The following is a 12,954-nucleotide window of genomic DNA, read 5'->3' on the forward strand; positions in this document are numbered from 1 at the left end:
CCTTTGTCTCTGAAAAATGGGTTTGTGGGCATTACCCAGAACTACAACGTTTCAGTAATAATCATATAGCAAAATTTCGTAATTTTACATGCAGTGTTGCGACACACATTTCAACAGGATAATAATATTCAGCAGATTATGAGTTTTCAAATGATACCTGACCAGGCATATTTTATACAAAATATATCTTACAAAAGTGTGAATACAGGGTATCATATGTGGTACAGCGTATCACAACATCTATTCCCTATAGGTGTTTAAACTCATTCAGCGCCTACATTTTCAGGGTAAAAGTTCCCTAGACACCTAGGTGTCTCCCTCTGAGCATGTGCACTGCTGACTCCTCTCAGGACCCAGGTGCCTATCTGCTACCTAAGCTCCACAGTGATACCCTCCTCAAGATAGCCCATTCCTCAGTGGTTATACAACTCTCCTGCAAGGTGGGAGACCCAAATCGAAATCCTTTCTCTGGGCGGGTGTGGTGGGGAATTGAACTTGGGTCTCCCACATACTACGCAAGTGTGCTAAGCACCACCTCCTCCCACCCCAACAGCATAGGCACCTTAACTCAAAAGGCAGTTCCCAGCTGAGACTTGCAGACAGATAGGTGCCTCCCTGCAGCCTGGACTTCAGTGCCTATTTCCTGACAGGGCTTAGCACATACCCCGGTCATCAGCATCTCTAGAGTTCTGCATGGATACAAAATTTATATCTGCAGATATAAAACAGTATCCGTGGAGCTGCAAGGCTCTACTGGGAACTGCAGTGGCAGAAGCAGCAGCATGTTGGGCTGCCAATCCCAGAAGCCAGCGCCCAGCCCGGGCACTTCCTCCAGCATGACTGTACCACTCCCAGCCCCGCCCACTGGGGTGGGCACCAGGCTCACCGGGAGCTGTCCCTGATCACGCTAGTGTTTGCAAGCGGCTCACATGCTCCCGCACAGGAGATGCGGATCGCTGCGTGGATGGGATCCCGTCTGGGAGTGTGTGAGTACGCACTAGCGTGACCCGGGACAGCTCCCAGTGAGCTGGCGCCCACCCCACTGGATGGGGCTGAGGGCGGTACATCCATGCTGGAGGAGCTGCTGGCATGGGGTGCTGGCTCCTGGGAGCAGTGGCCCAACATGGTACTGCTTTCACCTCTGCGGTTTCCAGTAGAGCTCTGCAACTTCCGCGGATACCGATTTATATCTGCATCTGTGGATATACATTTTGTATCCGCGCAGGGCTCTAAGCATCTTCCACTGGCTACCTTAGGCAGCTACCTGCCTAGCCTGTTAACTTTTGTGATTCACAGTGCAAGTTACCAGTCTCTCCCCTTTCACTGAATAGGAGTGTAGGTGTCTAAACTCAAGCTTTGTGAGTTTTCCAGATACCAAAAAGTTAGTCATTGTGACATGCCTATATCCTTTCGAGCATTCAGCCCCAGTCCTCAGAGTACTTTCCTTCCTGGTCCTTTATGTAGTCCCAAATTAGAGTCTTCTACTGATCATGTTGTTTTCTTCCCTGTAAATTAGTAGCCAAACTTTGCAATACAGGAGCATTCTTTAACTATTTAATCCATTCTTGAATTACATATCCTAATTTCAGTAAAATGCAGATATATGTGGACTAGAGCTGTGTCTATCAACTGGGCCACAGGAGAGAATTTTGCCCTTTTAAAAAAAACCCAGTATATTTAAAAAACATTAACAATATAAAGCAAAGAAGGAAAAGAATCCAAGAAGCTTTCTGCATTATATAATGACAATTTTAATGCTAACTACCAGTTGTTGTCCCTTTAAAAATAGGTAAAGAAAATTACATTTGGAAACTGAATCCTTTGCACAGGAAAAGATCAGTATTAAAAATTACAAATGTTCAGTTTTTAGCTCATCACTGACTATCACTGCCTTCCATTAGCAAATCCATTAATAATGTGTTCTAATTAAAAATTATGACAAAGTTTCTGTACTGTGTAATTATACTCAAGTGAAAAACCAAAAGTCATAACCTGCTTTACCTACTGTGACAAAGCTCTGTCCTTGCCTCCGTGGGTCCTGCATTTCCTGGCGGATTTCGCTAGCCTCAGAGGCTCACTGTGACCCTCCACATAACCCTTCTCTCTCTAGAGACAAGGGTCACAGTCTACTGAGCCATTTTCATCATAAGCCAGCAAGGGAGGTGAGGAGAAGCCATCCTTCCTTGCACAGTCTCTGTTGTCTCCCAGTCTCAGTGATTAATCAGGGGGCAAAGGGAGAGGGGGAGCCCAGGCCCACCCTCTACTCCGGGCTCCAGGCCAGGGACCCTAATAGTATCAGCTATGGTAGCTGACATTTTAGAAACATGACATGTACAATTCCCAGGGCTACTTCCCCCATAGCAGCCCTCACTTCCTCAAGCTCCACTTCACCCTTACCTCAGGGCCTCCTTTCTTGTGCCTGATATGGTGTGTACTACTCAGCCTCTCCAACAGCACAACTTCCTCCCACAGCTCCTGACATGCACACCCACCTAACTAACTGGGAGACTTTTAACTAGTTTCAGCCAGCCCCTGATTGGCTTCAGGTGTCCCAATCAACCTAGTATTCTCCCTGCCTTCTGGAAAGTTCTTAATTGGCCCCAGGTGTCTTAATTGACCTGGAGCAGCTGCCATGTCACTTATCCTGGTCTTACTGGGATAGATTTGTTTAGCCTGGAGCTAATATATCTCCCACTACTTTTCTATAGCCATCTGGCCTTGCCCCGTCACACTACTCCCAGTCCAAACATACAAACTTCTGTGAGAAAAAAAAATATATATTTAATTGGATTTTCTCATCTAAACTTAGAATTCCCCACAATACTGCTTTATCGAAGAATTGTTGATTACTGCTTCCAGCTTTCTATTTGTCCACTGTCCAGGTTAAAATATGTAAATTTAGATGAAAAATGAGATGCTGTTAATTAGTTATGTAGCACACATTTAAATCCTATCCCTATCCCCTGCTCTGAACAGAACAGGGAAGTGGTTATCATGTAAAATTTAAATCCCTTAGAGGATTATTGTTTTCCAGAATAATGAGGTATCATAACTTGATAAATTTGCACACCATGGCATCACTTCTTTTCTCATTAAAGAGTATTAACAACAACTGTGGAGCTGGAGCAGGTTTAAATTTAGCTATCTAAAAATTACATAGAAACTTACCTTTTCTTTAATCCAGAACTGTATTTTGAAATATCCTTACAACATTTGTGGGAAAAGAGAGACATGAAACTAAAAGAAGAAAAATCTATTTTTAGAAACACAAAAAGTAATGTTAGAACATGATATTTAAACACTGGCAATGTAATGTAATGACTGTGGCTCATATTCGAGTATGACTATGACTGGAAATCAGTTCCACATGTAGGGTTCAGGAAACTTGCATGGGCATGCTGGTGTCTACATTTCCTTCTGCTGTCGACTGAGGTGGCACAACAATATTCTGTTGCACGTTCTGCTTCCTTAGTTGCAGAATGCCAAGCTCACCTGTCACGGGTCATATCCTCCCAGGTCATTACATTACATGTTCTTTTTCAAAAGACCTGTATGTATTTTTATAGCGTTTCTTCCTTCATTAAAAAAAAAAATCCACATCAAGGACCTAAACCTTCAAACACTTGTTCATGTGAGTAATTTCACTCAGGTATATAGCCCCTCATGTGCTTGTTTGCAGGATAGGGCCCTGAGTTTGGTTATTATGGTCACAATTGTCACCTGCTCCACACAGTTGCACTGTACCACAGAAGAGCACATGGTTCATTGGGACAGGTAGTAAGGACTCTGAATTGCCGCTTACATGCTCAGAGGGACTTGTGCAATCCTGCAGCTGGCCTGCATACACTGTCCAGGCACTATGAACCAGGGCTGGGTGACAGGCTGCCACTTCCTCCTCTCCCCCAACCCGTGGTAACCGGACTTTTAGTGTCTGTTTTTTAGTGTCTCTTTCAACCACACTTTCCGGTCAAAAACCAGACACCCGGCAACCTTAGTTTATAATAGTTTATAGTTTGTAATAGTTTATCAGCTCTTCAATGAAGAACACAGATGCCCATATAGGGGACACTGGTCAGCTGACCCTTAGCATCCACCTAGAAACAGAGAAGTTGGTCCAAAGAAAGCATTAATGGATCCAAAGCCACACCAGTGAGACAAAGCAGTCACGCAGGCCTGCTCTGTTCAAATAAAACAAAGATGTCAGGGCAAGCCTAATGCTGAAGAAACCATTCAGGAAGGGCCATAGCGGTACAGGTCAGGCTTTCCACCAGCTACAGCCCAGTCGTGGAAGCAGCACCCCACAACTCGCCACTCACTTATATACATGTAGACTTGGTGACAAACCCTCCTCTACTCCAAGGGGTTCCAGAGTCCCAACACTGTCCTACTGAACAGTACTGGGCAGTTGCTGACATGACTCCAATGTTTTGAGGTTCCTGTCACCATACTATGACCCACTCACTCACCCCCACAAAAATCTTACCATAACTTGATTGCAGGATGCACAACCAGAAGGCATAGAAATTATTTTGCTCCATCTCTGACATACAGGGATTTGGGATCCATGTAGCCTTCAATGGGTCACAATACCAAACCTACCCCTTTCCTTTCCTAAGGGGGTGCAGGAGTTGACACGCATCCTTCTTACACACAAGGCATACTGCAAGGGCATGATTTAGGATTTGTCTTACACTGCACTGTGGGTGCAGCCTATGTGATGTGTGTTGGCTGTATAGGACTAATGATACAGTCATGATAATCTTGTTTTATCATGTTTCAGAGTATCATGTGTAAATGGAAAGTATAAAGTATTTTATGTGAATGTATGGATATAGATGTTAAAGAATTCCACATGCTACTCAAGAAGAAAATTACTGAACCCAGATACCTTTTTAAAGAGTTCAGTTTTTTAATTCTATTTCTTTTTCGTTTAGAAATGTAAAACAATACAGTATGAACATCTTTTTAATCCATTTTAGCAATACAGAAGAAAATCCTTTAGTCTAAAAATAAAATTTTGTCTTTTATCAAATCATATGAACATTTTTTTAAAATAGAAAACTAATGAAACACTAACTGCTTTCTAATATTTTGACAACACCTGGAATGTGTAAGATGTTAGAATGCAATGGGTATTAAGTCCTGCAGGTAACAAAGCATGTCCTGCTCTTCCTGGACCAACTTTATCTTGAAATTTGAAAACTTTCTAGAAATATTCTTCTACAAAGAGAAAATAAAAATAAGAGGGTTCAGAAATACCTATTTTTTTTAAATGAATATATTGTTTACGCAATCACATACAACTTTTGTATCCAACATCTTGTACTGGAAACTTTGTCACTTTACAGTATTTTATGGCATTACAATCTTTTTCACCAAAGTTTGATATCAATGTTGTCAGCATATATACGGCAATGTCACCAATTCCCCATGGTATGATTCAGTGGAACGTAGAGGGCAGACTGTATTTATACCGCAACATTTAAAAGTGCAAAGCTGACAAGGGGAGAACAACAAACATTAAAAGAAAATACACTGTATGAAATATGTTTTTAGAAGTTCACTTCTATGCTAGACTGCTGTTTTAAACTCCCAAGAATCTTTTGCTAATTTACAAATGAAAAGTGGATGACCATTAAAGCAAATAATAAAAATGCAAAATAAACTTATCCTAATTAAAATTTCTTACAGAAAGCAGGTAACAACTCTTCAAGCTCTCTCACAATCAAAAGAGTTAAGATTTGGGTAGTACCTTTTCTTGAGATAACTGTCATACATTAAAATATCACTTTCAAGTTTGATCCCCATTGGCTTGAAGACAAGATTGTTAAATTCTGAAAATGTTTGTTAATACACATAATTTTGTTTAAAAAGCTATACAGTATCATCAAAAATATAAAAATCTGAAAATAAACTTACAACTGATCAACCTGCATGACACGGTCATGTAACATAAAATATTGAAATTAAACAGTAACAATTTAGTATATAGAACCAATCAAAATTCTGTTGACAAGAATAATAGATTAAGGGCCAGGTTTTCAAGAGTGGCCTCTATCTTTACATGCACAATGTTATATCTGCAAATAATTCTGCTTGTATTTTGGGGTCCGCAATAAATTGGAGGAAGAAGTGATAGTTATACACCTTTTTGCACATACAAATCAGATATTTAGACGTCTATTATTCGTACCTGTAATTAATTTAAAACCCAATTATTTGTGGGTGCAAAAAGTGGGCCTACCAAAAAAAAAAATAAAAGATACTTGATTGAGGCCTACCTGAAAATTTGGCCCTAAATGTCTTTGTGCAAACACTTTTCATCGTGCCCAGAAAAAAAATAATGGAAAAGGTGCTCAGAAGGAATAGAAGGCATGAAGAAATATTATTTGAGAATATATTCTGCTTGGTTTTCAAGAAAGGACTGCAGCAACAGAATTGGATTTTAACATAGAGGAAGAAGATAAAACAGCTTTAATCAAATTAAGTGTTAGTTCTTAGTAAAATGGCAATGAACAAAAAAATGTGATCAGCTTTGATGTAACTTCATGTGACAACTTTGTAGCAACTAAATGTCTATCCCAGATAATGTAATTAGTGTTACAGTTAAATTGAACACTACAAAATCCTCAAAGAAAGTAAAATCGTAGGGTTCCAGTAACTGAAGCACAACGAATAACTTCATCTTTTTTCATTTTTAAAATAACTGTTGGATAGTGATCTACTAGTATGGTACAGACAGTACTGCAGACTTGACTGCAATAGACATCCATTTGTCCAACATTAGGGCTTGATCCTACAAACATCACTCACTTAACTAATACTTACTCATGGGAGTAGCCCCACATCAATGAGATTATTCACATCAATAAAAATCTCTCATATAAACATTCAAAAATTTGACCCTTATGCAGAATTGAAAAAAACCTTCAATTCACATACTGAACTGAAGTACTTCATGTAGGATTATAACTCAATTAAGTAGACTATTTCTTTGATCCACTAAGACTTCAATTGTTTGTGAATTTAGAGTATTAACACAGATTTTCCTCTGTTCTCCAGAATGTGAACTTACATTTTGTGAAAAGAAATATTTAACCCTTCTGTTAGGGAAAATAACCTTCACAGTGTAAACTGAAGGATGCACTGCTGTCCCACTGAATCTGAAACAAGGCAAACTGAAACAACAGCAGCAAGATAAGTGGGAACACCCTCCATTTCTTAAACAGGAATTCTTGCCTGTTTCACTAGAAAATGTGCTTCTACAGTAAGGGTGTCTACATTAGTCTTTCTGTTCCTAATTTCTCATTGTCACTCTCACCAGTTCAGCTGTACCAGTGCTAGCCACAGTCATGGGATTTATCTAATTTGCATCGAGACTACAGAAAAGGTTATGGTTAGCAAACATCTTAGCTAGTCCTGACATAAACTTGATCTCTTTTCCTAATATAGACAAATCCACAGTTGTTAAAACACTGGTGACCACTTAAAAGTCCAGTGGTAGCAGCAGTCATAAATTATGGGAAAAATACCCTAGTGTAGAGAAGGCCTAAGAATAATTACTATCCAGTATAGATGCACTGCTGCTACCTATAGCGCAACCACTAGTCAGGACAGGGATTAGGCACTTTTACTACCACAGTTTCATAAAGCAGGTTTTCACTGTGGTAAAGCCCTAATATCACTAGTTTTCATCATGAAAACCTGCTTCGTGACGCAAATACAAATATTTGATCCTTGTCTTCACTTGTGCTTCTACTGCTGGCAGCAACACTGAAGCGCCACGATTGCTGAAAAAAAGAGAATCATTTCGCCACAAGATTTGACGCATCTGCAAACATATTTTTACAGTTTGGCTAGACTACTCAATTCTGAAACTGTTTCAACAGAAACTTCTGCAGGAATACATGTAAATTCCAAAATCAAAGGGATTAAACAAGATGTGGTATACTGCATATACTCTTTGGGCCAAATTCTACAGGTTTTACACAGACAAGGGAAGTTTTGCCCAAGTATGGAGTGCAGAACCTGGTCTACAATTCAGATAAAAGCTTAGCTCCATTTCCATATTTTCTTTTTTATTAAAATCTGAACAAAATATATTGGCATATCTCAGCCAAGCAAAATCCTTGAAAACTGCGGAGAGGCTCAAAGCAAGTACGACTGCACAATAATATGTATATAAATCTCGGACTAGTAAAATAAGAAATAAATGCCACACTAAACTAAAACAAAAATACTCAGATCACATTTCCTTATGTTCAGATTAACTAACTAATATAGGAATTTATAGTTATACCCTATTGTAATTACTAATTAAAATGCCGAGAAGTAATTCAATATTCTTCCAAATATTGGATCCTTACCCTTACCACTACCTACTTAAACAGAATGCCTGTTCTTCAGTACCGAGAAAAAGCTTCCCCAAAGTAAATCTATCCAGTCTTAATGGGGATCATACACTGACTCTAGAGACAACATAGCTCTAAATTATTCACTGCAGTTTTCCTCCCTTCTACAGTTGAACAAAGACACCTGGCCTAGTATAACAACAAAACTGAACATGCTGCCTATTACCGTAGTTGGCATTATTGACAGGAAGCCTCTTGAATACAGGAGTTTAAAAGGTCTATTACCATATGGATGGCTATTTGGAACAATCCAATATCAAACTGTGTTTGTTAGTTACAAAAAAAAAAAAATCCATACTACTGTGTGTACAGTCTTTCTAGATCTTAACATTATTCACTAAGAGTTCCATTCTCTTGAGCTTGCGTTTATTCTTTGGCATGGGCTTGTCATATAAACCATTTTTAAGAAGATGCTCCTTGCTGTGATGGATCTGGGCACCATGCTGAAGTTGGAAAGAGCACAAAGCTTGAAGAGGGCGGAGTATAGTCTGTGAAAAACAAAACAAAAAAGCTTTGAAATATGTCTAGGAGATATCATTTCATCCAAGCTTTATGTGTAGGGATCACCATTAAAATATAAAATTTTACCAAGTTTTATCATGCAGTGGAATGTGAGATACTAAAGGACCTGATTTATATACAGAAGTGGCCCTCCACACGCGACTCTCCCTACATACAGAAGGTGGAAGATATATGTCTCTGGACATTGTGAGCCCTATCCTTGGGTCCCATGATATATCTCGGATAAGGGACAAGCCAAGGAAGGTATGGGCAGGCCATGAAGGATGCACTTGTCCCCCTTCTCTGGAGATTCCTCTGGATATGTAATAGAGCTACATCTAGCCCAGATATAAGGGAGTATGACTAGTAATCTACGGTACTATGCCAATCCTACCAGCAGCTTTTGTATCCCTAAGTTTTGTGTCCTAAGTGTCCCTAATTTGTTGCAGAGGGACCAGAATTGCTCTGCATAGAGTGGGGACCAGGATGCAAAGCCACCTTTAAAACTTTAAAGCCACCTTTACAAAAAACTCCTGAACTACGCTCTGTGCAGATGAGCTACATCCCAGGATTTGGCCCAGTACTGCTCGCTGCCTCTTAGATCTCTCTTGAAATGCTGATTACCATTAATATTTTACAGTGCCAGCAACAAAAGACTGAGAACATAGAGGACATTTTAGTGCCTTGACAGAGTCTTCCATCATAGACCAGTGGGATCAAAACTTGCGATGCAAGGGCTAATGTCTGATTGGTATTCTTTGACCTAATAGAATAAACAAACTCAAGAACTGTCACGACCCAAATTTCTCCAAGGGCACTTGACAGTTTTACGCTGATTAGTAGAAAGACGCAACCCGGGGGTCACGTTTTCTGGCTAAAGGACTATTCCAGGTCAATGGGGCAGGCTTAGAAAAGCATTTTATCTTCCAGCTAGCTGTGAGGGCAGCTCAGGTCATCTCTGCATTTCTGCAAAAGCTCAACTGATTTCCATGAAGGACTCTTAATTGTTTGTCTGGAATTGGATCAGCACTGTCTTCTGAGAGTTAATGTTCACCAGTGCTGTGCTTTGACTGTAGGAAAACATTTTAAACCTATTTAAAAACATTTATCTGTTTAAAAATAAAACAAAGATAATTGCTTAGTTTGATCCAATACCCTTTCTGTAGCTACTAAATGTTACTACATATAAGGACATGGGGAAAGAGTTGCATCTGACCAGTTAGAAAACTTTTAGTGTCTACTTCACTCCAACAGTTTTAACAGGACACATTGGCATGAGGATGACTTAATTCAGGCCCCAGTTAAGCAATATACATAAGCATGTATCCCATACTTAAAGCAAGTTACATGTTTAAATATCTTGGCTGAATCAGGACCTATGACACACAGGTGCCCCTATTTCCTTCCATCTAGATACATGTCATGGGAATATTTCTCTCTCCTCGTTGGTAGATTATAACACACTTTTTAAAACAAATTCTATTTGCTATACTATATTTTTCTTCTTGAATTAGTAATTTTTAAAGGGTAGAAACAGTCTATTGATTCAGTCCTGATCTCAGATACAGAAAACTAGCATTAACACACTTTTTTAAAAATGAATTATGGTGCTTCCACAGTGGATGGTTTTACAAGATATACAGCAATGCATGTCTGATTATCTGAGACTATGCTTGAGTTTCAGAGTAGCAGCCATGTTAGTCTGTATTCGCAAAAAGAAAAGGAGTACTAGTGGCACCTTAGAGACTAACCAATTTATTTGAGCATAAGCTTTCATGAGCTACAGCTCACTTCTGTTTCACAGGGTGTACCCCCCCATCAACAATAAATTGCTAAGTTTTCTGACTCAAAGTTGTTTCAAGACCATGAAATCACACCAGCTTTGGGGGGTGGTAAAAAAAAAACCTTTCAACATTCAACTGAAGGTAAATTGAAGTTGTGCTCCTCCTCATTATGTAGGGAACTATGCAATACATGTGCAGGTCAATTCAGTAAAATACCCAATTTAAATATTTCTGTCAAAGATTTGTTCTTAAATAAAGGGATACATCTTTATTTTCTGAAATATATTTCAATCATAAGGTTTACAAGATCAAAAGATCCTGTCAACTTCAACTGTTTTCAGCTATCATTAAAAAAGGAAACAGAGTGCAAAGCACAAAGCTTTGAAGATTTAGCTTAAAACTTTGGTTGCATATGCTGATTGCCATGTCATTCACTGCTCATGAATCACTAATTATCTTAATAATCATAAAATTTTTTGGATCTATGAAAATTAGATAAAAGGGTGAAATCTCTGCAAATTTTACTAGCATTTTCATTTGCTACAAAATATCAAATCTTAATCTTCTAGACTGAAAACAGCATGGGTGAGACAGAATAAATATGTAAATTCTACACATGAAAAACATTAGCGCAATGGATTGTTACCTTCCTGGTAGCTTAACCCAGTACTTAGTACCTCGTAGTTTTTGATAAATTACAGAATTAAGAAGTATCTGAAGAAAAGTATTTACAAAGATTCAATACAACATGCTATATTAGTGTCATTTAGCATACTACAGATGCTATTTAGGGGAGTATAGCTAGATAGTCACCTTGCTCCTGCCTGAAGGGCTGAAAAGCCAGCCCTTGAAGAGGGCTGGGGCTGTGGGCTACAAGCTGGGCTAATTGGGGAAGTAGCCACAGCTGGGCCACGCCCCAATCAGGCTGCAGCTGGCCTGTATAAGAAGGCCAGGGAAGCCAGGAGTAGTAACATTCTCTTTGCCTTTAGAGGGAAAAGGGCCTGACTGCTGGGGAGTTTGAGTGAGTACTTGAGGTGGAGTGGGGCTGGGGAGCTCTGGCCTGGAAACTCCCCAGGCTGCAGGCCAGGAGTAAGGCCAGATAAGTACTGAGGTTGCAGGGGCAGCAGGTCCAAACCCCTTTGCCTGTGATGAGTGGCTAATACACTGCAGTCTGCCCAGGGAGTGGGGCTAAACGAGGACTGGCAGTAGCCAAGACTGAGGTGAAGTGGGGATAGTGGGTAGGGGGTTCCCCTGGGTGGGGAGACCCTGAGACTGAGGGGTTACTGCCAGAGGGGTAGCACCCCAGACAAAAGGGCACTGGGTCCATAAGGGACATGGGGAGGGGAGGAGCAGTGACAGGCGAATTGCCAGACTGCACAGGGTGTTCTGGAGGGTAGTGAGCTATTCCCAAGGATGACCAGCAGGAGGCGATGCTGGGTGAGTCCATGTCTGGTTACAGGGGGATATTGAAGTATTGCAATTGGGAATGCCAAGTGAGTTAGAAATGAATGCACTTCTCCATCACATGTTCTGTTTGCCACACTATTTAAAAATGCAATACATTTTCTATTTCTTAATTTTGAGCCAAATTCTGAACTCTTATCTATTGGTATTTGTTTTATACTCAAAACTGAAGTGTATGAGTACCTTACAGACAGATATAAGATCAAGTGATGGAGAGACAGATGTAGATTTAGTCTTCTCATCTTGTCTCAAAAGAGGGAGGAAAAAAGGAGTGAGAAACAGAAGTATGGGATGAGAAAGTGAATGTAAGGGGAATGAGGAGGAGAGGGATAAGGAGCTGATGAGAATAAGAGGACAGACTGAGTGAGGAGTACACAAGAGGACAGCAAGATGAATGAGAAGAGGGCAAGGAAAAAAAATAAAATAGAAAGGACTGATAGAGAAGAGAGTGAGGCCAGTTAGTTTGAATTTAGGGGAGATACCATGATGATGGGTTTGGTACAAAAACAAGAAGACCGCAGAAAAGTGAAAGTCAAAAAGAGTAGATGGGAGGGAGGGTGTGTTCATAAGGGCTGCGCTCATAATAATTAAGCTTGTGTTAGGTCAATCTGTTACCCCACACAGAGAGAGAGAAGAATGATTCAGAAAGATACCTAGTTGATGATAAGACACTAGCTGGTACTTTGAAACATTTCCCTCTGCCCACCACTTCCTTCCAAAAGTCTTGCCCAGGTTTATCTTCAGCCAACTCCACATTGTGAAGGAGCTAATCTAATTAGTTATGGTGGTACCTG

General features: G+C 40.0%; 1 protein-coding gene across 1 annotated transcript in view; it reads right to left on the reverse strand.

Moving 5' to 3' along the window:
- Positions 1–4,915: 4,915 nt before the first annotated feature.
- DTWD2 (DTW motif tRNA-uridine aminocarboxypropyltransferase 2) overlaps positions 4,916–12,954 on the reverse strand; it is a 191,449-nt gene continuing 183,410 nt past the window's right edge. Inside the window, exon 6 of the mRNA XM_048850130.2 lies at positions 4,916–8,899. Within this exon, the coding sequence (XP_048706087.1) occupies positions 8,729–8,899 (171 nt within the window). The 3' untranslated portion in view covers positions 4,916–8,728. The remainder of the gene's footprint in view (positions 8,900–12,954) is intronic.

This window comes from Caretta caretta, chromosome 5 (assembly GCF_965140235.1).
Source record: "Caretta caretta isolate rCarCar2 chromosome 5, rCarCar1.hap1, whole genome shotgun sequence".
NCBI lineage: Eukaryota > Metazoa > Chordata > Testudines > Cheloniidae > Caretta > Caretta caretta.